Source organism: Malaclemys terrapin, chromosome 2, assembly GCF_027887155.1.
Source record: "Malaclemys terrapin pileata isolate rMalTer1 chromosome 2, rMalTer1.hap1, whole genome shotgun sequence".
Lineage (NCBI taxonomy): Eukaryota > Metazoa > Chordata > Testudines > Emydidae > Malaclemys > Malaclemys terrapin.
Genome location: NC_071506.1, coordinates 61,371,752 through 61,399,295, shown reverse-complemented (window position 1 = coordinate 61,399,295; position 27,544 = coordinate 61,371,752). Strand labels below are relative to the sequence as shown.

Sequence of the window (27,544 nt, the reverse complement as noted above, 5' to 3'; positions counted from 1 at the left end):
TTCTGGTAATTAACCACACTAATTCGAAAAGATGAGGAAGAACAAAAATCTCTCCCCTCCCCAGGGCATCAATATTCTTTTCTTCCCTTCTCTGTCCACAGTTGAATGGGCCTCACCAGACTGGAGACTATTATTGGCAGCAGCAACCCCTAGAGAGTTGGGCACAGGGTGAGAATGAAAATACAATAACCCTTATAAGGGATCCAATACAACTTTTCAGCTTTCTAGATGCAGGCTGACAAGAAGCATGGGTAGCCCAAATAGTCTCAGCAGGCTGAAAAAGACCATCCAGGACAGATGGTAACACTCATCACCTGAAAATAGCACCAAAAACATTGAATACCAAATGTGACGTCTTTGCAACAAATGAAGGTAAGTTCAAAGTGGCTGCCATAGAATCCACAAGGTCACAGAATTGCAAAATGTTCCCAAAAGGAGATGCCACAGAAGCAATACCCATATGTTCATCAGGTGCCAAACCAGGATCAAACTCTGTATCCATCTGATAGCGTCTCTTGTTGAACAGTATCTCCTCCTCCTCTTTACGCTGAGAATCAGGCACTATTGCTGAGCTGTACATACACTCTAATGGGCACTGCTGGGAGAAGGTTCTACCATTTGGCTGCACCAGGTAGCAGAAAACCTATGTTAATATGCACAGTCACTCAAAGAATACTGTTTAAATAAAACCACATCCTAAAAATATTTGCCACATGCAGGACATAATACACTAAAGAAATGGTTGCGCATGGGTCATTTGATATCATGATGACGCATTTGTGTTTCTCTCTCTTGAAATCCAAAAATAAAGAGCATGAGCTTTTGGAAGTAGAAAACACAAGAACATAACTGAAGGCAATTGTCATTACTACATCCCAAAAACTACAGGACGCAGGAGTATGTTTAGTTGAGTTATATTACCCTTTATTATTTTACAATATATTTCAAAAACTCGTACAGATGCCTTAACTGTTCTACAAGACCTGCAATACTGTCAAAAAATAGCATACTTAAAGATTGAACACACAAACTGTAATACCTACTTGTACTGAACCATTAATATCCAAAGGGGTATAGTAATTTAGTAAGTAGATGTGCAGTAATGCAAAATGCAAACAAATGTTAACAGAGAAAAGTAAACTTTGCATTCATGGCTATAGAACAGAGAGCTTTTGAAACACATTTGGTATTGTAACATTCTAGACAGCAATATGAGTAACATTACATATTTAAAGCAATACATGCCCTGGAAAGCTTGTATTTTCAATCTGTGCGTGTAAACCTGAATCAAAATGAGCTAGATACATTAAAAAACAGAGACATCTAGTCTGCAAGTAAGCTTTTTCATCCCCAAATGACACTGAATTTGAGTGGGTCAACTCTGACTTTTGTTACTGTTGCTATTTTACACTATTCTTTCCTGTACACTGTTGCATTAATATGACAGCCTGTGAATGATTTTTATTCCCTGACCATGACACTGGGGAGTAACTTTTATGGACCAAATGTTTGTCTCACTCTCCAAATTGAAAATGTAGCCAATGTTATAGCATGGATGTCATCACAAAAACCACATTTTTTCATCAGTTTTATAATAGCATTACATTTTTTTAGCTGTATTCCTGTGAGGCAACAAAGCAGTACTGTAGTTTTCAGAACATTGGAAAATGCTTACTAATATTCCAAATATCTAATTTCATAGATTCTACCTAATTTTGTTATCTTTTCTGGTCACGAAACAGAGAGAAGATGTTAATGACCAAGACACCTTTAAACTTACACTGTCTGCAAGCAACAAGGCAAAGCCAATTGTTCAGGTATGGTTTTTGTCTTATCCACGTTGATGCGTTTTCGTGGGAAAATCATGAAAGGCAATATGAGGAAACAACAACTACCGATCAGATTTCTGCCAAGCAATAAAAGTTTAAAGACAAAATTTATGAGAGTGGCACTGTGGCAGAACAGGCATTCAATTTGTTTTATTTTTCAAGTTTATAAAGTTTCAGTTACCACTATATTCACTTATAGTGGACACTATGTGATAACTGAGTAAGGCCAACAAACCACCTTCTATCTCAGAAGAAACTGCAATAGATCATCACCTGAGCAGATCACAGCTGTTGGGCTATGATCTTCTTAACCAGCCTAAATGGCAGTCTGTAGCATCTGGTACTATATACACAAAGTCACTCACACCCATCATTGAAATGATTTTCCTACAGCAGTTTACTGTATAACATATGCATCATATTTCTTTCTGCTCATTTAATCCCTTATATCTCATAGCTCACCAGTGGTTTAAGGGCTGAAAAATATTTCAGAAAACATAAGGGGTTATACAGTTCAAGTGTGTAACAATTTTATTTTAATACAGAAAATTAATATGAAATGCTGGTTCTGAACATGGTTGGCAAAAATAAAAGGCAAAACAAAGGCAGGGTATATTTTCATCTGGAGTCAATGTCTAGAAAACCAAAAGAAATAAATCTGAAATAAGGCAAAGCAAAAAAGGCATTCTGATTCATGCACAACTAGTAGTAATAAGAATTTCCTTTCAGAGGTCCTGAGACTTGAGTTGAATGGGTTCTCCCTATCGCTTGCTTCGTGTGAAGTCAAATTTAAAGCTCCATAAGCATAAATGTTTGGTTTTTAATAATGGACCCATTTAAAAAAGGAGACAATAAAATGTACATGAAAGCAAACAAAAGCGACTTGATCTGAGGCCTCTGTCCTTTGACCCGCCTAACAGGCTAAATGGCCAATAAAATGTAAAATGCAGCATACATTTGTGTAATCTAAAATCTTTTCGTGATAATTTATTGCAAATTGCACTTGGCAGTTCCCCACACCAATGGAAAACTGGCCACCCTGTCGGTTGTTCATGCAGTCCTTTAACCCCAAACGCAAGTCACCAGTAGAAAGACCTGGACAGAAAGTTGGCCGCTGTGCTGAGCCAGCTGGCTGCACCTTCTGGGTGTGACCCAACCCGGGATACTGCTTTGTCTTGTTCCTTTGTAGGGCTTTCATCCTCTGGCAAATAGTCAGGTAGATCTGTATTTTGCTCTACTTCTACAGGAGTATCTTGGAATGGAACCAGCACCTGATTGAATAGAAGAGTTCAAGAAAATGTCAATGTTGTGAATCAAAATGAATTAAAAAAAAGATAAGGGCCTCGTCCTGAGAGGCAATGAACACCTCTTAGAGTCACTCCCTAAATAACTGCCAGGGTAGATATTAGGTATTGTCAATCATTTTATTTAGACCATATGCAAGAAAAGTACAGGTTTAAGGTAAAAACATACAACCAAAAAGACCATCTCTCTCTACAGCTGTGAAATAAAACCACATCATTGGTTTCTGTCAAGAAGGCAAATCTCAGTTTCCAGACTCATCTCTCCAGGTCAGGAGATTCTAGTGTCAGAAAGAGATGGCCGTCCTGTACGGTTACATCTCTTGCTAACAGTTCAACAGTAATTTCTAGCAATACTATTATATGGATGCACATCTTTGGGCAGGATACATTTTAACCTCTTTATGTTGTGTATGAATCTCTGAGAAGTACAACAATGTACTGTTCCTTAGGGACAGAAATGATGGGCATGGTAGTACAGGTATCAAAGATCCAAGCCAGATCCACCTCTATTTAGAATGAACTGTATCTCACCTCCTCTCCACTTTCACTTTTCACAACTTGCTGTGCTTTCATAACTTTGGTTGATGCTATTGCTGATGCCAAAGCCTACAAGAGGGAGAAAATACAAGGAAAATAAAGGCAGACACTTAGTGTTATAGAACTGCAACAGATGCATAGGTCTTAAAGCAAGCACAGTTGTAAGTACTTACTTCTGCTTTTAAGTCTGAGCGAATTCGGACCACACATCTTTGAACCGCCATTTGAAATGTAAAGCTAATAACGCCTTTAATTTTCAGCAAGGCTTCTTCACAAAGATTCCTTCGAGACTAAAAAAAAAAAAAAAAAAGTATTAACATGCAAAGGCCATATAAAAATATTAACCATGGATGTTATGACAAACTCCTGCATCTTTTAAGACAGCTGGTAAATAAGGTAATTTTGCAAAAGAAAAAAAATAGTGCAGGTTACAATTATTTTTAATACACATATACTGACATTTAATATTGCTACAAATCTTGTCATAACAAAATTTACAACATTTTTGCTTACATTTTAAACGTCAAACAAGGATAGAATCAACTGTAAATAATCAGGAAAAAGTGCTGAAAAGCAAAGAATGTTTTTCTCCGTATGATAAGCTAAACAGTCCCCTGAGGTTAAGTCCGGATTGAGTGGAGTGCTCATTGATGTGTAGTTAGTGTTTAAGTTGCTATTTATCAGACACCTTGTATCCATACTGACTGAATGCATCAAAGCAGCTGTTGTATCCTTCAGCTACCTCATCTGTGGCAGCTCATGGACATCAAAGCAAAGCATAATCTTAACTCTGATTTCAAGGGAAAAAATGTTTGCTTAAAAACAACAACGGAATGTTATGTTTAAAGCAAGTGACAATGCCTACTGTGCGATAACATTATATTGACCTATACCAGTTGCATCTATTCTACATTACCTTAACATGTTTTATTTCTCAATATTTAGAAAACAAGACGGTTATTACAAAAAGAGTAAAATATCTATTGGGAGATTGCTACCACAAACAAGCTACATTGTAGTGGATTACTATATATATATATGTGTGTGTGTGTGTATGTGTATATATATATTTATTATATATATATATATACACACACACACACACACACACACACACACACCCCTTGACAGTCTTATAGACTCAAGTGTTAGGTTCAAAATCAGATTTCTATATACCTTAGTATTTAATTTTAATTGAAAAGTGCTGTGAGATCTTTGAAAGAAAGGCACTATATAAGCATATTAATATTATTATACAGTAATTACTGCTCAATACTTAGATAATAGTGGTTTCAATATAGGAAGAAGCATATTCATTTCATCGATCTGCTAACAAATTGCTTCAGCTAGACTGGGGTGACCAACCTGTGGCTCCGGAGCCACATGTGGCTCTTCAGAAGTTAATATGCAGCTCCTTGTATAGGCACCGACTCCAGGGCTGGAACTACAGGCGCCAACTTTCCAATGTGCCGGGGGGTGCTCACTGCTCAACCCCTGGCTCTGCCACAGACCCTGCCCCCACTCCACCCCTTCCCGCCCCCTTCCGAGCCTGCTGTGCCCTCGCTCCTCTCCCCACCCTTCTCCCGATTCTCCTGCATGCCATGAAACAGCTGATTGGGAGGTGCGGGGAGGGAGGGGGATGCGCCAATCAGCAGGACTGCCAGTGGGTGGGAGGTGCTGGGAGAGCTAATGGGGGGCTGCTGACATATTACTGTGACTCTTTGGCAATGTACATTGGTAAATTCTGGCTCCTTCTCACACTCAGGTTGGCCACCCCTGGGCTAGACTACACAGAGGCAAAACTCAGCTTACTTCCATGCACATATGAATGTCAGAACATTTTTGACTATATTAAAGTACATTAATAATTAGAAGTATAGTAATACAGTAGGCCTGAGCTAAATATCTTAACACAAAACAGTGTGTATGAGAGAGAGAGAGAGAGAGAGAGGGAAAACGGCATTGTACAAGTGAAAGACAAATAAAACCACCTCTGGCCACAAGGAAGGAAGGCACAAGAGGGTGAGAGGCAACATGGTTTAGTAGACTAAAAAAGGGATGACTGCATGGATACATATATCAACTGATACAGTCTCCCCTTCTGAGAGCTTGGTCAAATCATATAATCTGTGCCTGTTTCCCTAAATGGGGTAATACCTATTCCACAGATACTTTACTACTTTAAGTTGTAAAACACTACATGAATGCTCAGCCTCACCAGAGTGTGTACAAATCCCTTCACTAGCTGGAGACTTGGCAACCTCCAGCTATTTGGACACCTGTCCTTTGCATTGACAGGTATGAACAAATCCCAGCTGGGCAATCCTTCTACCACAGCATGGAACCTAGGGTTGGGGAAAATAAAACCTAAAAGGTAAGTCAGGTATCCATGTTCTACATAATGAATCAGTTAAGTCTGAGATGCATATCAAAGACTCATCTTACCAACTGTTCCCAAAACCATCAGGCCAACTCTGTGTACTGTGAAGTAATTATTGTAGACAAGTCATTTACAGTTGGTGGGAGAGTGGGAGGGATAACAAAAACTGGCCCCAAAAGTGCTAAGGTTGCCTCTAGTGTAGTGTTCTTAAAAATTAATAAAATATTCTGATTATTTGGAGCTGACAAAAAATCCTGCCAACTCTGGCTAAAATTATATGGACTACCCATTTGTTACCACTATGAAATCTTATTGGGAAGATTAGACTGCAGTAGATCAATCAACGGACTTCTGTTGTATTGCTCTTTTTGTTTTTTGACTGAGATCATTATCAAACTCTATAGACTGTAGCTTTATTTTGAATGAACTGATCAAGAAGTACCTGAGGTCTCCAACAAGTCAAGAAAGATTTACAGGATTTCCAATTACAGAACATGAACTGCTCAAGAGCTTTAAGTAGGTCAACTCTGACATATGAATTCGCAGGCCCCCAAAAAATCAGAAAAGTCTATTCAAAACTTTGAATTCCTGCAGATGTGTTTGATAGATTAGATAGTGCTTAAGTTTAAAAAGAAAAACAGACTTTGCTATTTATTCATGTGACTAAACAGAAGTAGGTGATGGATCAAGAATCAATTATGGGGGCAGGGAAGAAGTATTGGAGACAGAAGTTGTTTTGTTTGCTTTAATTTTGGCAGGGATGAAGTTAGTTATTTGACAGCAAGAATGTTTCACAGGCCTGGAAAAAAATGCTAAGGCCAGCCATGCATATGCATACACATACATGAAGTTACACACTTAAAGGAGGTAAGTGCTATATAAAGTTAAGTTATTGTTCACATCCTCTGCCATTTTATAGTTCCCAACTTATTCTAACACTTAAAACTGCTTTGTAGGGATGTTTTACTGCTGCTGTGTTATACCAGGCACCTAGAATATCACTAGGGTTTCTTTGATAGTCTCATAAAACTCAGAACTGTGTACATTAGCTAATCCAGCCAGCACACAGCTAGATTCTTCTTTTCCTTTAATAATGAGCTGAGAAAACACGCTGGTGTACTCCAGGCAACCGGAGAAGCCTGAAGTTCTGCTCTCTGGATTCAAACATCTAAATACTTTGTTATACACTTTTTACTAGGATAGCAATGAATATCTTTGCAATTTCACTTTTTTAAGCATTGCGGCAACGCGCTGCATTAGCTCCATTTGTCAGGGTACACAAATAAATGGTCTTCAGACCTGCTGGCCTCAGTCCATTTACAGGATTGCATGTACTTGAATTGGCAGACAAAGGAGAAGTGGATAGAGTTTATCTGGGTTTTAGAGAAGCTTTAGAGACTCTGATGCACAAATGATCTACAATGTTAGTAAACTTCATAGGAGCACACTATTGGAATGGATTAAAAACTGGTTTGAAGATATTAAAGCAAGCGTTGCTGATAAAGTTTTGCCTGTCTATATCACGAACAAGTAAAGGGTTCCAAGGTAAGTATTAATTTCTTTACTACCCATGTAAATGACTTGGCATACAATCTAATTTCAAAAGAAGCTAAATGTACTCACAAGAAAATATGAGGAGGGAATGCTATTGATAAACTAGGTTCCAAGACATGCTTACTTGGCAAAATATAAAGCAACAAAACAAAGGATCAGGTTTGATCATTTAAAATGGGTACAAAGCTGAAGATACAGAGACCTGAGGGCACTTGTGAAGAACATGCTTAAACGATCTACATGCTGTTTGGCAGCCGTAAAAAGGCAAACATAGCCCTGGGGTGTTGTACACAGGGGTATGGTGAATAAATCTGTAGAAGTTATTTTGACATTACATAAAGACGCAGTGAGATCTCACTATCTGAAGTGCCAGTCTGGTCACTATAGTAGAAAACATCTCACGGACTACAAAAAGATGTAGCAAGAGGGAGCTAACAAAATTCAACATTCCTTACATTAGTTATAATAGAAGATTAGTCAGTGTCTAGACACTCTCGTGCTGTACAGGCAATTGTGAAAAATAAGGAATGATTTGATTCCAATGCTCTGACCACAGAGAGATATCATGAATCAAGATTGATAAAAGGCAGTACCTCATTTATTCTAAAGGTGATTGAAACAGGAAACAAAATTGGCAAAGATGGAAATGGAATTATTTAAAAATACAAAGTTACAAAGCAACTAGCCATAAATATTTCTTGTATTAAGCCTCTTGGGTGAATTTAAATTATATATCAGTATTTCAAAATATGATTCACAGGAGTTGCTGGCATACATGAAAGTAACACAAGCATTCCTTGAATGCCCTTCTTTTTTGGTGCGAAGTATGTTTGAATATAACATGCATGCACATTATCACAGTATTTCCCTATCATTTCCAGTCTGATTCCTAATGATCATAAGTACTTAAGATTTACTTACTGAATCATCAAGGCCATCTATATGTAAAACCACTGTTTTAGCACGTTTATTTGTACTGCCCAGGAAAAACTGAGCTTTCCGCCGGCAAGAATTCATTTCATTCACACGGTCCATGTCTGACATGTTGGAAGCTTGAAGGATGTCATAGATTTCAGAGGCTAAAAGTTTAGTCTCTCCTGGTGTAGTAGTCCTTAAAGAAAAAATAATAAATTGAGATTTATAACTATCTATTTTCACAGTGTTATTTCAAATAGCTGCCACATTTATGACTCAGTATCTTGAATGATCAGCACACTACGGAAGCATTTTATATAGCTAATATGCAGTTAGAAGAAAAGATTTCTTAATTAAAAAAAAATAAATAAAAGAGAGGGTCTACCAAAACCACTTCCATCATCCATATGCCAGTGCCATTACCAGCCTGAAACTGAAGCCAGAACCCTTGTGTCTATGTTAATTTTATACCTGCGAGCTTATTTTTAAACGATGTATCAAGAACTTTTTTAGTTTTTATTTCTCTCTCTGCTATGTGTCATATCTATTTAGAAACCTGCAAACACAATAATTAAACTGATTGACAAACTTTGATACCCCTCCCCCCACAACATGTTGATTAGGATACACAATGCAACCATGTTGTGTTCTAATTCCCTATTTGCTTAATAGCATAATTGATTAATCTCAGTTCCCAGAGCTATGTTGACATAGCTGGTGCTACAACAAGAAAGCAAATGCAGCTGTATATATGACATAAACAGTTGCCCCTTTAATCTTCTGTAGATCCTTGCACGAGAGGATATCAAAATGCCTTAGAGATAAGTATCCCATCTCTTACCTACCTTGTGGGGTACCATTCCCATTTTACCTGGAGTTTTACATTTTAAATAGAGTCGCAGAGATTAAGTAACAGGTCGAAAGTTATGCAGAAAGTCAACAGCAGAGCAGGGACTAAAACCCACAAGTTCAGACTCCCAGGTCCCTGCTCTAACCACCATTCCACACCCCTTCTTGACTGTGTATCTTTAAAGATAGCATTGTGGAGATATTCCCTATTAAATAAGTTAAAAGTAGGTCAAAATTGGTGGTATAAGCTATAGGGTTGTATTCCTTTAAAGGAAACGGATTTAGATATTAGACTGGACATCTTTCATTATTTTCTTATACTTAATCACAACTGAATTTAATGGGCCAAATTCATCATTGAAGTAATTTCACTAAGCTCAATGGAGGGCAGGATTTGACTCATCATTAATAAACTATAATATTTGGAATGAATAAAAGCAACACTACAGCAACATCATACAATTCATCTTACGGTGGCCAATCATAGTTTTGCTTGTAGGCATAAATATACTGGAGTAAATAGCTACATTTTGCCTTTGAAGCTTTCTTCCTTACTATTTCATCCCAATAACTAGCCTGGGTCAAACATCACCTCCATCCCAATTTCATATCATAGAAGAATAATGTTGGAGCAAAAATCTTAGTCAATTCCCTCCCTCTAGGTCTCCTACTGAGTCTTGTCTTCTCTTCCCTGTGACTGTCTTTTAGATTGTAAACTCTTCAGAGAAGAACTGTCGTATTTGAGTGTCTGTACAATGCTCAGCACGCCTGCGCTTAAATTAAAGTGATACTGTGAGGTTTATCTTAAAGATGATAAAAAACAAGACACTGGGGCCTGCATCAGTACAGCATTTAAGCAATAACTTTAAATTAGGCACGTGCTTAAGTCCATCCCTCTACAGGGAAGCACATACTTAAGTCAATCGGGGTCATATAAAAAAATGCATACTTTTTTTTCCATGATACTTAAATTCACTGGACAAAATGTGTACATGTGGTTTACAGCTTGAAGTTGAAGGATGGCATCTATATTTAGGTGCTAAAATTTGACAGCAGTGCCATGTGACCAGATGCCTCAAGGAACGATAAGTTAACTTTCAAGAAGATGACAGCTTAACAGGGCACCATAACACTAAACAGCCGTTTATTATGTTAAATTGTGTTCACCAAAATTAAAAGACACAAAAGCAAAGTTTTCTATAATACCTATTTCCTTTCAAATGTAGTTTGTTTTCCCCTGGTCAGTTCACAATCAGTATAACTTTTTTCCAAAAGCTTTTTCCTAAATACGGTAACTCCTCACTTAACGTCATCCTAGTTAACGTTGTTTTCTTGTTATGTTGCTGATCAATTAGAGAACATACTCATTTAATGTTGCACAATGTTTGCTTATAATGTTGTTTGGCTGTGGGGGCTTGGACCCAGAGTGGGCCAGCAGCTCCCCTCACCCCCCCCCCAGTGCCTCCCGCCAGCCAGCAGCCCTGCGGATCAGCAACTCCCCCCTCGCCTCCCGCCTGCAGCAATCAGACGTTTCGCAGAGTTCAGGAGGCTCTGGGGGGAGAAGCAAGGACGCGGCACGCAGCCTTCCCCCTCCCCCCTAGAGCCTCCTGAACGCCCAGAAACAGCTGATTGCTGCGGGCGGGACGCGCGGGGAGGAGCGAGAACGTGGCGCGCTTGGGAGGAGGAGGTAGAGCAGGGGCGGGAAAAGCCAGGGCGGGGGTGGAGCAGGGGCTGGAAGAGCTGGGGGTTGAGCACCCCCCGGCACTTTGGAAAGAACAGCAAGAGGAGCAGCTGGACAATCCACCCTCTTTCACCCTCTGACTCCACCACCTCAACCAAGCTTCACAATCATCGTTGCTGAGTACAGCATTAAATTGTTTGTTTAAAATATATACTGTATATGTATCTAATGTCTTTTGTCTGGCTAAAATTTTTCCCTGGAACCTAACCCCCCCCCCCAAATTTACATTAATTCTTATCGGGAAATTGGATCATCTTAACATCGTTTGGCTTAAAGTTGCATTTTTCAAGAACGTAACTACAACGTTAAGCAAGGAGTTACTGTACAAGTTTCTTAACTTAGCCTTAGAGTACATCATGGAACACAAAATAATCAGTTCAGAAAAGACAGAGACCACAATAATAAAAGTTAATTAAAAAAAAAATCCCACTAAAAACATTAGCCATAAGAAGGCACAGAAACTTAAAATTCAAAGTTGAATGGTATGCTATCTAATAATGAAATGGGACTTAATGTATAATGTAACAGTAAGCTGCATATATGTTTAGTGCTCCCAATATCACAGCTGGCAGGAATTCTGGTATAATTCCAGCTATCTTCATATAACTTCATTACTAAAATAACCTGCTAATTTGACAGCGTAAAAAGCAAAATCTGCTATTTTTTAAAGACACATTAAAAAAGTATTCTCTAGGTTGTCCCCAAAACAATCCTTTTTTAAAAAGTAATAAAACTGCTATGGAAAAACATTGAACAAATGTCTGGTTTGCAATTTCAGACAATTTATTATCATTAACAACTTCTACTCATCGCTCTGCAGGGGAACACAAACTATCTTCCCATTCAAGGTAATAGCAGTTGGGATTGGGTATCAGAGTCTCTGTTCACACAAAGATGATAAAACATAAGAGGAATTACTATTTTTCAGAAAAAGTTTAGACACTATTTTAATACTGAACTGTAAATCAATGCATTAAGAAAGCTTATTAGTATAAATTGTAGATAACTAATTTTCTAAAAATGTAAAGGGTTTGTAGCAGGTTGCCCGCAAACATAAGTATTACTCGATGGAGCCAGTTGCTCAACAAGATTCAGCTCACATCACGTATGTCCTATAACAGAAGCAGTAAAATGAAACTAAGTAAACAAACAGTCAAAGAGAGATAAGCTGAAGTGATACCACCATTGTATAAAATCAGAGACACAAGCCAGAAATAGGAATATCAGTCAAAGTAAAGTTATATGAAGTATCCATCTATATAATGCAATACTGCCAATACTTACAATAACTAAGTTACAAACAAAAACAGCATTATGCCAAATACGTTACAGTTTCTAATTTGCTGGTAAAATAAAGTAAAATCTAAGACTTGCACCAACCTGTTGCTGATTCATTAAAGGGACTAATAATATAACATCACCACATAATTAATTAAGGATGAAAGTATGAAAAACTAATACAATCATTACAAAATTAAACACTTTTTGGCAGAAAAATAGGTTGATCCTGATCAGGGAAATACACTCTATATATTGTAAAACCAGTACCATATTTAAAACTTCTATGTTCTTTTGTGTTTGTATGGAGCCTAGCACACTGTGGGTGCTACTGGAAAAATAAAAATAAAAAACATAAAAACGTAAACCACTAATACACAATATAAATACAGTAAAATGTAAACAGGCAAGACAGTCTAGCAAAGACTAAAATACAATGAAGTTAAATCAAAGCTCTAGCAGTACTGTCAACACTGGATCAAAGTAGTATGTGATATGTCAGGAGAGGATGTGTGAGATAATTGCAAATACAGTACACCGGATCTAAGGTTTTTTTAAACCCCAGAGCGATAGTGTATGCCAGAGGTGGGCAAACTATGGCCTGTGGACCGTCCTGTCTGGTCCCTGAGCTCCTGGCCTGGGAGGCTCGCCCCCAGGCCCTCCCCTGCTGTTCCCTCTCCCCCCTCAGCCTCAGCTCACTGCAAGGCCGGCGCAATGCTCTGGGCAGCGGAGCAGCGAGCTCCTGGGGCATCGCAGCTGCAAAGCCAGGGCCTGACCCAGTGCTCTGTGCTGTGCGGCGCGGCTGCCTGTCCTGGTGCAGCTGTGCCGCCAGCCATCGGTGCTCCAGGCACCGTGGTAAGGGAGCAGGGGGGTTGGATAGAGGGCAGGGGAGTTCGGGGTGGTGGTCAGGGGGCGGAGGTGGGGATAGGGGTCGGGGCGGTCAGAGGGCGGGGAACAGGGGGGTTGAATGGGAGCAGGGGTCCTGAGGGGGCAGTCAGGAAGGAGAGGAGGGGTTGGATAGGGTGGAAGGGAGCAGTTAGGGATGGGCGGCAGTTAGGGGCAGGGCATCTGGGGGCAGTCAGGGAGACGGGGTGGTTGGATGGGGCAGTGGTCCTGGTCGGGCAGTCAGGGAGGAGAGGGGGGGTTCGATGGGGCGGGGGCGGGCAGGGGACAGAGAGCAGGGGGGTGGATGGGGCAGGAGTCCCGGGGGGGCCGTCAGGAGGTGAGAAGCGGGTGGGGGTGGGGGGGTCAGATAGGGGGCAGGGGCCGGGCCACATCTGGCTGTTTGGGGAGGTACAGCCTCCCCTAACCAGCCCTCCATACAATTTCAGAAATCTGATGCAGCTGTCAGGCCAAAAAGGTTGCCCGTCCCTGGTGTATGTGCTCAACTGAATTTGTACAGTTCATCACAGGGTTCTTATCTTTCACATTGTGATGGGGTGTATCTATTTCACCCAGATTTTTCAAAGCCATTCATTCTACAGACAGACGCCTCAGAAGTGGGGTTTGGGGCCTTATTGTCACAGGAGCTGGATGGGGAGGAACGCCCCATGCTCTACCTGAGCCGGAAGCCGTTCCCCAGGGAGACTAAATATGCCACCATTGAGAAAGAGGGCTTAGCAGTGAAGTGGGCGATTGAGGCCCTAAGGTATTACCTAGTAGGTGGCCCCTTCCGCCTCATCACAGACCATGCACCTTTCCTTTGGATCAACACCATGAAGGACTCGAATATCCAGATTATGTGGTGATCAACCTCTCCCTCCAGCACTATAAGTTCAGTGTACTACACCATATAGGTAGAGCTCATGCTAATGCAGACTGCTTTTCCTGAATGGGAGGGGAGGATGAAGGAGAAGGACCCTTTCTGGGTCCTTGCTTGAGGGATAGGGTGTGTGGCAGGGTGTACCTACCCCGCACTGACCCCGCTCGGGTTAACCGCACTGTGGGCCGAAGAGGCCACACCCACTTACCTCTGCTGGGCATGCTCAATCAGGAGACAGGATATAAAAGGGAGTGGTCTAGCTCAGTCTAGGCTGGCTGAGGAGGAGAGTGGACGCACACTGCAGGCTCCTGCCAGGGAGTTGCAGGGGCTACAGATCATGGAGGTCAAGCTGCTGGGATCAACGGCGGAACCACTAGACCCTAGAGGATGAGAGTGAATCGGAAGGCTGACACCCCCAGAGTAGGAAGCAACCATGAGAACACAACTGTTAAAATAGGAAACTGAGACGAACTGCAGACTCCTGGTTTCACAGGGCCCTGGGTCAGGACCTGGTGGAGAAGGGTGGGCCAGGGTCCCCCTACCCTGCCCCATAGCTACCTCAGGGTGCAGGCACGAAGCCACACAGCCCTGCGGGCCAGGGCAGCCCCAAGGGCTCTGCCCACGAGGCCACGCTGCCTTGCTTTATAGGCTAGGACAGCAGTATCTACTCTAGCCACTTGAGCTGTAACCCATTATTTGTCGCACGCAACCTGACACCTGGTATTGGGGTGTATCTACCCCATTACACACACAAATATTTAAGAGGTTAGTGCGTAAATTTGATATACAGAGCAAGTAACGGATGAGTAAATTTGATATACAGAGCAAGTAACGGAACCTACAAACACTGTTGTCAATGGGATAACTTATGGTAATCAAAGCTATTCCAAATGGAAAGTGTCTGTATCCTAACATTTTAAAGGTAAGTTTCATTTAATGTAACCCCTCCTTTGCTACTCCATGAGTTTATATATTCATGGAAAACAGCACCTGTTATCAGTCCCAGGGAAGCTGTTTACGTTCATAGTACTGAACCGACTGAATTACTGTCTTAACCCTAAAATGAGAGCTAACAAGTGTGGTTTCTGCACAGGTCGATTTACAATCCATGTTACATATGGTCTGAGGAATCTTACTGAAAAGTCTGAAGCGTTGATATAAAAACCTCACATTTAACCTGCCCTTTTATCATTGAATGCTTCAACTGAAATCAGTAAAGAAATATATAATATGAAAGGACTCAGTAAAGCGTTCTCTCAATACATTTGGAGAAACCCATTCTTACAATGAACCTCACGAGTCTTTCCAAACAACATTTGGGAAAGTGTGTGTTTTGGTAGAAGTCAACATTTCCAGAGGATCACAATGCGTATTTTTATATTGAAATACAGTAATTAGAGACCTCAGGAATGGAGGTTGTTCATAAATATGAAATGTTCATAATTCTGAAAAAAAGTTAGGGTTCTTTCAAAAGTTTACAACTGAATACTGACATAATACAGCTTTGAAACTTTACTATGCAGAAGAAGAATGCTGCTTTCCCTTTATTTTTTAAGAGTTTACATTTAACACAGTACTGTATTTGCTTTTGGGGTACGGGCGGGGGGGGTGTCTCTGCAGCTATCTGATTGTGTACTTCTGGTTCCAACTGGGGTGTCGTAACTCTAGTGCTCATAACTCTGAGGTTCTACTGTATAAATATGCTTGACAGAGGCACTCTCCAGTTAAATATATGTATATAAATGTATAAAACAACACTTCAAATAAGGGTTATAATTTTGTTTTATTAAAATAATAGGATAACAAATCTTTCTATATACACTTTAAATATAGGCTTATATCAAGTATACCCAGCAGTCCCTCAATCTATTCATTTTCAGATGGCCAGTTTCTCGTAAGCTTCACTAGTCTTATGTTCAAGATAGTTTCAGTCAGTAGGATCGTTTTGATCAGCACTAAGGTGCACAAGATTGAATACTCCAGGGCATGTTGATGGCAATCAGCTAAATAGGGAAAAGTTGCCAATCCTTGTTTCCAGAAATGGATCTGTCACTAACATTCGCTTGGTGAAAACTTACAGCACAGATGACAATCCAAAAGGCAGAGCACAATACTGAAGACAACTTGCAAGACCAAACCATAGGTATTACTGCAGCTTGGGGATTATGTAAAAAGGAAGCAAGCATTTTGGAGGCTAAAATATTACTTGGTATAATTGCTAAGGACACTGAATTGGTGGACTCCATCTGGGGTCCAAATGGAACTCTAAGATAGGACAATCATTCTGAGATCTCTTTTCAATCAACAAAATTGATCAGGATTCTGAGAGTTTCTCATCATTGCCTCTATTGCTGAACAGGTACTGAATAATCTCTTTATATTGGATTTCTTCTCCAGGAGACAAGGAAGCAGGACAACAGGGAAAGATGCAGGAAGTAACTGCTTTTGACAACTGATCCAACTCTTCTGTCTTAAGAAATGACCCTCCACTAGTGTTGAAAGCAAAGAAGCACGTCTTCAATTTGAAGTATACTCAGGATACTAAAATAGTCAAAAGGATGTTGTGAAGGCCAAGACTAAAATAGGGTTCAAAAAAGAAATAAATACATTCATGGAAGATATGCCCATCAATGGCTATTAGCCAGGATGGGCAGGAATGGTGTCCCTAACCTCTGTTTGCCAGAAGCTGGGAATAAGGGACAGGGGATGGATCACTTGATGATTACCTATTCTGTTCATTCCCTCTGGGGCACCTGGCATTGGCCACTGTCGGAAGACAGGATACTGGGCTAGATGGACCTTTGGCTGACCCAGTATGGCTGTTTTTATGTTCTTATGACTTTTTATAGGACTGGTGATGGACACTGCCACCACAAGCAGTACCGCAGACCTGATAGGAATAGGAGCTTCTTATTCTTTCTGGTATATCAAAAGAGGAGGTATACCTGAAGTCTGGCTGGGCATGAAAATAAGAACTGGAAATGAAAGCTTCCAACTTTTCCTATGTGATAGGCATGTTATTCACCTTTTTATTTTCTTCAGGTCCTAGTCTAAAGGTTCCCTGAACAACTGGCTGCCACTATATGGGAGGGCCATGACGTCAAATTTAGCACAACTCATCAATGATCCAGTTATAACTTCAGTCATGATGGTGGGCTATCATGTGCCCAGCAATAAATCAGGTGGAAACATGGATGCCATCCTGCAAGCTATCAGGATACTCTACAAAGGGAAAGAGCCTCTCAGGAATGTAAAGAGCAGCTTTTCAAGAGGGTTGATCTCAGCAACATGGTCAATTAAATCTAAGAAGTGTAGAGGGAGTAAATTAAAAGGAGTAAGTTATGATGGGAAAATTAAAATAAAAAAATCTTACTCAATTCTTGTCCTAAGACTAAGATTTCAGTGGGTAAAGAATTGTTCAAACCTTGCCATGAGGAAGCCTGTATAGAGAATTAGCAAGTGGAATAGGTATGCTAGGCTGCAAAGAAGTTATTTATTTCTGGACCACTTGTTGGAGAGCAATTACATAACTCAAAAGTTACTAGTGTTTGAGATTCCCTATAGGAGACACTCCATATTATTCCTCCACAGAATCAGTAGGCTCTCCAAGAAAATAAAATTGTGATTTGTCTGGAACCGCTGCATGGAGACAGTTATTTGAGAAATCTGGTAATTCAAATCCAGCCAGGGCCTGGAGACAAGTCTGGAGTAGCTGACAGTTGAATCTAAAGGTACGTCTATACTTACCTCCGGGTCCGGCGGCAGGCAATCGATGTTCTGGGATCGATTTATCGTGTCTGGTCTAGACGCGATAAATCAATCCCGGATGTGCTTGCGTCGACGCCGGTACTCCAGCTCGGCGAGAGGAGTACGCGGCATCGACGGGGGAGCCTCCCTGCCGCATCTGGACCCGCGTTAAGTTCGGACTAAGGTACTTCGAATTCAGCTACGTTATTAACGTAGCTGAATTTGCGTACCTTAGTCCGAAGTGGGGGATTAGTGTGGACCAGGCCTAATGCTCTGGTACCCTTTTGAACCCAGTTCCTCAAAAGGTAAGTAACTTCTTAGAAGATATGGAAATCACTAGGAAATTTAGAGAATTAATTAACTTGAAATTAACTAGCATGTCAGAGGGGGATTTTTCAATAGCTTATTTGCCATCTGGCTCTTTGGATTTTCACCACAGTGGATAAAGGATCCCCCCACATAGTACTGGGAAGAAGAGAGGTCTGAATTAAAGGATGGAAAGGGAAGACAATATCCCATATGGTAACCAGACCCCCTTTGTATCTCACATTACCTGCTAGATTGACCATTGGCCTTTTGAACATGCTGTTGCTGATGTAAAAGTCCAGCCTCTCCCAAAGCCATGACTACCAGAAGATGATCTAGAGAGGTTTGACACATTAGGCAGAGAGATCTGGAGGGCCCAGATTGCATTGCTTCAGCAAGAGAGGAGCATTTGTTTTCCTCTTCACCTTCATCAGTCTGTCAGTAACTGCACAGCTGCCTAGGTTTGTTCAGCTCCATATGCTCATTAGATACCTTGAACAAAATGAGATATTTGCATATAACCAAAACCTCTAGCTTTAACAGTATGAGTACCCATACAGCCCTACTGAAAAAAGCCCTCTGCTTATCTATTGGGCAGAAGCAGAGCAACACACTGCCCAGCCGGCATACCTCAACCTTTAACTGGAGGAACTGTCTTTAGAAGTAACAGGTGGGACTTATTCCATGGCCCATGAAGTTCTTGGCCTCTCTGCTGAGTCTGCCAATCAATGCAAAGTGTGGTAGTTACTTTATGACCATATGGGAGCTGGAACTGAGACCCAAACTCATCTCATAAAGAGGGCTACCAAGCATCCATTAGAAAAGAACTTTTAATCCCTAACTGCATTGGGCTGGTGTAAGGAAGGAAGGAAAATATATATTTTGTAGTTTAACTAAAACAAAGGAGTTTTTAGCAACCATGGAAATGCTTTGAAAACGGAAGGGTGGGGTGGGGGAAGAGGGGGGAAAGACTGTAACAAGGCCTTGAAAATAATGGGTTTAAAAGGCTAGAAGGCATATGGCATCTAGCAAGACAAGTTTTGGGAAGAATGCGGAAATTAAAAGGTAACTGATAAGATAGGAGGAAAAGTCCTTGAAAAACACTCTAAATTATAGAAGATGGTCATGAACTGATTAAAGGTGTTCAGTAATGCACTGATAGTGTCCTTTAACATACCGATGTTATCTTGAAGAAAGCAACCCAGTTATAATTCTTGTCTAGTCCAGGCCTAAGAAAAGAGTCCAACCCCAGAGTGCCCAAATCTGTTTCATAGCTAAGGTCAGCAATTGGCAATGACATCACTTGTTTGTTAAAGAGTGAACTCTTGAAGGGTTTAAGCACCCAGGTCTAGCCCTTTCGTGAGTATCTTGATCAAATGCTTATGAATGATTGTTACTGTATGGAGGTAGGCATTGCTTATTATGTAGGATTTTTAGACATGTTTAGAGCAATTGTATAGATATCATTTGACCTTTGGATTTAATAAAGTAATTTATGGTTCAACTAGTTTTTGATGATATCCTGTATTGATAATATTAATTCCAGTGTCTGGATTCATATTGGTGACCTACAGGCAAAAGTCTCTGAAGCTCATTAGCAATGCCCAGAGGCATCCAGTGCCCTAATAAGTGCTACTATTACACCTTCAGGAGTGAAGTTTTCTGGAAAGAATATTTATTAAATCAAGATCTGACCTTTCCAGAGCTTACCCAGGCAGGGTCTGCACACACCACCACCATCTCCCATACACTGCTTTCAATCTTCTTCAAACATACCCTTATACATGCCCCCCCACCCTGTTCTTAAAAGCACTGCACTCATTAACCAAAATACACTAAAAATAAATATTAACTCAACATTCAAATATGTTTTGCAATGCAAAATCATTTCAAAAACTACACCGCTACCTCGATATAACACGACCCGATATAACACGAATTCGGATATAACACGGTAAAGCAGTGCTCCGGGGGGGGGGGGGGGGGGGGGGGGGGCTGCGCACTCTGGTGGATCAAAGAAAGTTCAATATAACACGGTTTCACCTATAACGCGGTAAGATTTTTTGGCTCCCGAGGACAGCGTTATATTGAGGTAGAGGTGTATATATTTTTCCTCAGGAGTCATCATCCAAATTTGAACCTACAACCTTCAGATGCACAACTCAGAGCTCTTCACTTCAGTTACAGGCATAAGTAATGGAAGCATGCTGTTGGGATGTATGAGGAGCATCCTAAAGAAGATGACAACTATTTGTGAACTAGCACTAGAATATTGGCTACCAGTATTCCAGGTTTCTACTCCTGACTCTGGGGACGGAATATGGGCCAGTGGTTTAAATACAGACAAGTGTAATGATACCCCCGAGTCAGCTGCTGAACCTGGGATCTCTAGAACTAAAACATGTACTATCACTTCAGCAAAAGGACCATTTTCACTAGCATGGAGGCAGTAACCAGACTCAAACATCTCTAATTTTGTGGGCTATTAGAGAGGGAAGAGAGCCACACTATGTTATTTCCTAGAGGAACCTAGCCTAATTTAGCTTATTTCTCCTAACAGGAAGCATGGCAACATGGATGAGACTTGGGTCTGTCACAGTAGAGATCTGAGTTCTATCCTAGCTCTGCCTGACATAACCTTGCCAAACCTCTCAGTTACATTAGCTGTATGCGTGACTGGTAGTTATACCTCCCCTAAGGTAGAGGCATGAAGTCTTGGCTAGGAAGGGTTGCAAAGTATACAGAAATATTAAAAGCAGTCAGTAGAAGAGCTAGGATTAACGTGCCTTCCCCGAGGCTACAGGGTATTGAAAAAGAGAAAATTTTACTGGTCACGAAGGAAAGGCATGACAGAACTGCAAGATGAATTAGAAGCAGCAGATCTGTTATCTCTTTACAATACTAACTTTACAAATTACCTATGATATCCTAACTAGGGAAAGTTTCAATAAGAGCATTTTAAACTGCATTTAAACTGTCCGTTTTGTCCAAGACAAAGACAGTGTGCTCAAGAAATATTTTATGACATTTACATAATCACTCTAAATTTCTGCAGTTTCATTGATCATCTGTTCCCGTTCTATTATGACATGAGTATTAAATTGTGAGATGAACCTGTACACTCAAAGAACCAAATGTAGGTTTTTTGTATGCTATATCTATATTCTTACAAATGCTCTTGAAAGCAATAAATTATTAATTCCCCTTCTTGTATAGCGTTAATAGTGCAAAACCATTAATCTCTTGTTATTGCAATGTAATTATGTTACTATTTAATAAAAATACACAACACTAACTAGGCATCAAGAGTGTTCTCTAGTTCAGCCTATTATCCTTTTATCACCAGAAAAGAACACAAACTTTAAACCATAGTGTAACAATAGATTTAAACAGATGCCATATGCTTATCCTAGCTATTTGTCCAATTTTATTTAACTCTTGCTATATACACACACTAAAAGGAAGGTCAGTATTTAAACTTCCACGGCTTGGTATCTACCATATAGACAAATTCCAACAAAATCAGGCCCTATTACTCAATGAAATTTCAGGCTTTTAGCATTTGCTAGATAAAATTGGGCCTAACAGACATAGAACTTCAGTGTTGTTGTAGCCATGTCAGTCCCAGGATATTGGAGGGACAAGGTGGGTGAGGTAATATCTTTTATTGGACCAATTTATGTTGGTGAGAGAGACAAGCTTTCAAAAAATATTACCTCACCTACCTTGTCTCTTTAATAGAACTTCATGCTGAGTTTCACAGTATTTAGTTCAAACAGCTTGTCCCAGTAGTGAACAGCAATCACTTAATGTAACATATGTTTATGCAAGAATCATTTTCATGGTACTTCTGCTATAATGATTCAATGGTAACATGAGGAGCACCTCCTCTACCTAGCCCTCCCCACTTCATAACATGAATGAACAGAAAAAGCCTGATACCAGCATGCAGTTATAATAGCAAGAAGCTGTGGGCTTTCAGAATCCTGAAGGATCAAGTTGTGGTACTACTACCAAGCATCAGCATCATGGTCTATTTCTATTCGTTCATGATGAAAGTGTCCACTTGGCTAGCTGTCACTGAAAAGAAAGGGCTTGTTATTTGCAGAAATATCTTTAAAAAAAAAAAAACAACAACACTGAATTTTAATTACTTCATTTCACACATGTATGTTGTAACTTTTGCTTATGTTGGGAGTTATTAGGCTAAATACTGTAGCTAGGATTTATTCAAAAAGACTTTCAATGTAGAAAACTCTGGAAAGAGTTAAATGCAGAAACAGATTCCGCATTTAAGTTTTCATGCTCCTGGAACATTGAATTGGAGCTCAGTTCCCACAAAATAAAGTCTTGCTCTCATAGAATTTAAAATTACCAGAAGAAGAAACTTGTGGTAAGGCAAGAGAGACAAATAGTTTTACAATCTAGAAAACTTTCAAATGGGTAGATGATTAACATTAATATATATATATATATATATACATATACATACACACACACATCTCATAGAACTAGAGGGGACCCTGAAAGGTCATCAAGTCCAGCTCCCTGCCTTCACTAAGTAGGACCAAGTACTAATTTTTGCCCCAGATCCCTAAGTGGCCCCTTCAAGGATTGAGCTCACAACCCTGGGTTTAGCAGGCCAATGCTCAAACCACTGAGCTATCCCTCCCCCCGATATGCAATATACAGAATGTACTTGAAAATGAAGATTGTTTAGGTAATAATATTATTTCCTGTTTCAGTGCTCCTAGAACTACTTCCACACTGATACCACAATGTGTACTTTTATGATAAACCTCACATTTCCAGCTTCACAGTTGGCCAAAAAGACTAAGGGAATGGATCTAGAGCAGCGGTTCTCAGCCTGTTTATCATTGTGGGCCGCATATGTGGTCCACAATGTGTTACGTGGGCTGCAGGTTGAGAACCACAGCGCCCTCCTCCCCCACCCAAAACCGCCCACAGTCCCCTATGCCTAGCACCCCCGCCCAGAGTGGGGCCATGAACGGAGCCCTGGGCACGGGCCAGGCGGCCAGACCCCGAACCCCGGCGCGCAGCACCAGCCAGTGGCCGGAATCCGCTGTGCGGTGCTGGGCAGCAGCCGGCCCCGGACCCTGCCATGCAGGGATGGGCAGCCGGGACTCAAGTGCTGCGGTGCACAGAGGGGCAGCCAGGACCCCTGGCACCGGGCCAAGAGCGGAGCACCCGGCACAGGCCAGCAGCCTGGATCCGAGAAGGGGGGCCAGGAGCAGAGCCTCACCTAAAATCTGGGGGTGCTGTTACACCCTGGAAAACCCTTAGCTCCCAGCGCCCCCAAAACCTTCCCACAGACCCACTCTCCCACTCTCTGTCCTCCCTATGGCACTCACCAGCCCTCTGATGGCAGGAGCGCTGGTGCAGACTGCAAGATGCTGTCTCCCCCTAAGCCAGCCCCGCTCCCTGCCAGACCAAAGAGGCAAATTTTTGATTTTTTTAAGCACGCAGCTGGGCCACAGCTGTGAGGTAATTGGGCCGCATGCGGCCTGCAGGTTGAGAACCGGTGATATAGAGAATGGAACATGAGCCAAAACTTCAAAAACCTTCTATACCCCTCGGTGGACTGGATGATTCTCAGAGGATTGAACGGTAATGGAACAATTTACTGACAGTTATGGAGGAATCTGTGTCACTGGCAATTTTAAAATTCAGATTGGCTGTTTTTCTAAAAGCCATACTCTAGGAATTATTTTCAGGAAGTTCCACGGTCTGTGCTCTGCAGGAGGTTAGACTAGAAGATCACAATGTTCCCTTTTGGCCCTAATGCATGAAAATAGGTCACCATTGTAATTTGTCCGAAGTTGTTACTTCGGGCTTCTCTACATGGGGAAATGGATTGGAATAACTATTGCAGAATACTTCAGTGTGTGTACACATTATTGAGGAATAAAAGTGTGTTCTTTCAGGAATAATTATTTCACTATAAACTCTCTATTCCAACATTAAAAATCACTTTATTCTGGAATAATTTGAGTGTCCACATGGGGAGCTATTCGAGAATACCACAATAGCTATTCTGGTCTGTTTCCCCATGTACACAAGCCCTTACACAACATTTCCATCATCATTTGCTGGGTTGTGTACAATAAATTAGTGATCTCAGTCCACTTCCTAGTAGACCTGCATCTGCTTCATAAAAACCAACACGACAACTGGCACTTTTGTTGGCCATCTCAACAAAAGGGGCCAAGGATTAATGGGGCATGGAGACTGGCATCACATGTGGAGATACTCCCCACAAGCTAGGGTTGGAGGCACAATACTTGCAAGGAAGGGTGGGGAAACTTGTACTGCCAACTGCCTGCGTTGTTCCTTTTTCACAGATAAGTGACTTTGGTCTCCAACACTATCAATCTGGCACCTTTCCTGGGTACTAAATTCACTAAAAAAAAAAATCAGCTGCCCCTTTTAAAAAAAGTATCTTGGCAATTTTTGTTCTGTAAGTCAGCATATCACAGAAGCAGTGTTGCCAACTCGTGATTTTGTCATGAGTCTCATGATAATTGTTTCAGAGTGGTAGCTGTGTTAGTCAGTATCAGCAAAAACAACTAGGAGTCCTTGTGGCACTTTAGAGACTAACAAATTTATTTGGGCATAAGCTTTCGTGGGCTAAAACCCACTTCATCAGATGCATGGAGTGAAAAATACAGTAAGCAGAATATATACTATAGCACATGAAAAGATTGGAGTTGCCTTACCAAGTGGGGAGTTAGTGCTAACAAGCCAATTCAATTAAGGTGGAAGTGGTCTATTCTCAACAGTTGACTACAAGGGGTGAATACCAAGGGAGGGAAAATTACTTTTGTAGTGCTAACTAGGCCAATGCAATCAAGATGGCCCATTTCCAACAGTTGTCAACAAGGTGTGAGTCTCAGCAGAGGGAAAATTACTTTTTGTAGTGACCTATCCACTCCCAGTCTTTATTCAGGCCTAATTTGATGGTGTCCAGTTTGCAAATTAATTGCATTTCTGCAGTTTCTCATTGGAGTCTGTTTTTTAAATTTTTTTGTTGAAGAATTGCCACTTTTAAGTCTGTTATTGAGTGTCCAGGGAGACTGAAGTGCTCTCCTACTGGTTTTTGAATGTTAAAATTCTTGATGTCCGATTTGTGTCCATTTATTCTTTTGCATAGAGACTGTCTGGTTTGGCCAATGTATATGGCAGAAGGGGATTGCTGGCACATATATATTATATTTTTTCTGCTTACTGTATTTTTCACTCCATGCATCTGATGAAGTGGATTTTAGCCCACGAAAGCTTATGCCCAAATAAATTTGTTAGTCTCTAAGGTGCCACAAGGACTCCTTGTTGTTTTTGATTATAATCATTGTTTTTCTTAAAGCCCCAGCTCCTGGAGTCAAGTGGATATGTGATGTTTTCAGCCTTCATTCTTAAAGAAAAAATAAGTTTTTAGCCCTTGTGGCTGTGAAGAAAGCTTCAAAATGTGACCCTATTTCACCCTAAAGGCTCAAAAAGCTGAAGGCAAATAAAAAGAACACCAAATCTATTATCTTTACATAATCTCATGATTTTCGGTGAGCCTGACTCCTGATTTTTTGCGTTGACAATAGTGCCGAAGAACCTGCCTCAGCATTTTGTCTTGTAAATTGAACAGCTACCAAGGAAGGACACTGTACTTCTATAATGTATTTGACATTGGCTGACTGCAAGGTTTAATTAGTGTTAAAGACACTCTGTGTTCCTGTCATTAAACCTTCCTCTCTGCCAATCTATATGAGTCTTCCCTTCTCTTCCACATTCCAATGTTGAATGCACAACCTTCCTTCTCCCCACAGAGACAGACAGAATGGATGCAGGTTTTAGAGATGCAAATAAGTCTTTTCCCTGGAATGCCTTTTAAAGTGAATCTTGACACATTAAATTCAGCACATTAGCAAGATGTTTCTTATATGATCAGCAATTAAAAGAGTTATTTAAATTGTTTGGTATCAGCTTTTACATTAAAGAGATGAATGGATTGTTCATATACATCAAAACTATTTCTTCAGTCTGTCCCTGAAGATTAGGGAAAACCGTATAACATTGATTACATGTAGAAAGAAAACTTCACAGATAAAAGGGGTAGACACTTGTTGTGATGTAAAATGAAAGATTAAATGCTGAAGAACACACTGAAAATTCCAAATTACATGGAGATCCCCTAAATTAATGCTACTGGTTGGTCCTTGTCAGTCGAGTTTCTAAAACAGCAGATTGAAATCATCAACAAGTTTATTTCTATTATACCAGTTCAGATTTAGTACTCTCTTGCAATAAATTTAAAATCTCACTTTTCTATTTTGAGATTATATTTAACCACTTCACAAAATTCCTTGATTGTGACCAAGGATTATGTTTAAGCTGCTAGTCCATTTTGCAATTCTATAGTCCTCTTTACATTTAAATATGAAGGCACAGAGCTCAAACTAAACAATATGAGCCTTTCTCTGCCAATAAGTGAATACAAGAATAATGTCCACTTTCTTCAGCAACCATCACAGAAAAAGCCTTTATTCATTTAGCATCATACAGCTTGATAAAATGGTTGAGCAACAGCTGTTTTGACCATAGTCATGGGATCGTCACAAACTGTTCCATTTTCAGATTTTGCCCAGTGATCACCTCTCAGTTTCAAACCTTGCTAATTTTTCATTTATTTTGAGATGCATAATTCAAGATATGGACAATAATGAAGGCAACTCAGATCTGTTATAATAATCCTTGCAAATACAAATAAACCTCTTTTAATCTTTATGAAGATATTAAATGAAGATCTAAAATTTCAACTGTCTACCATTTTAATGTGATTGCTCTTGCAGTCTACCTTTTATGCATCCATCCTTTTCTTTTTCAAATCCCTCCTCAAAAACCACACTCCTCCCATGAAACCTACTAGAGTTGGCTATCAAACCCTGAACTGTTAGGATTAACATAACACCTGTTGCACTACCAGGAATCTTCACTGCTTGGCTATTCAGTGCTTTACATATATAATTTTAGTCCTGTCATGTGTCTGCTTGAATTGTAAATGTGCTACGGCAGAGAGTGTGATTTTTTGTATGTTCTGCAGGAGCACTGAATGCAGAGACATAGCACACTGACAAGAAATATTACACAAACACTCCCTATGTCTCCAATGAGAGATACTGAACAAACGGATGTCACATATATTGCATGACATTTCACTGGGCTTTGATCACAGAGAACATGTGATTTTGCAACTGAACTTTAGCTTTGCAAAATTGTTATTATTTACCAGCCCAGCTACAAAATCTACTCTACAATGCTGACAAAAACAAAAGT

The 27,544-nt window shown here is 40.5% G+C and overlaps 1 protein-coding gene across 4 annotated transcripts in view; it reads right to left on the bottom strand.

Annotated features, from left to right (window-relative positions):
- Positions 1 to 898: 898 nt before the first annotated feature.
- The window catches only part of ARMC1 (armadillo repeat containing 1), a 50,968-nt gene continuing 24,322 nt past the window's right edge, over positions 899 to 27,544 (bottom strand). For all 4 annotated transcript variants that reach the window (XM_054018918.1, XM_054018921.1, XM_054018922.1 and 1 more), the window contains 4 exons: positions 8,526 to 8,715; positions 3,844 to 3,960; positions 3,665 to 3,739; positions 899 to 3,100 (listed from right to left, as the gene is read on the bottom strand). In XM_054018918.1, the coding sequence (XP_053874893.1) occupies positions 2,909 to 3,100; positions 3,665 to 3,739; positions 3,844 to 3,960; positions 8,526 to 8,715 (574 nt within the window). In that variant the 3' untranslated portion in view covers positions 899 to 2,908. The remainder of the gene's footprint in view (positions 3,101 to 3,664; positions 3,740 to 3,843; positions 3,961 to 8,525; positions 8,716 to 27,544) is intronic.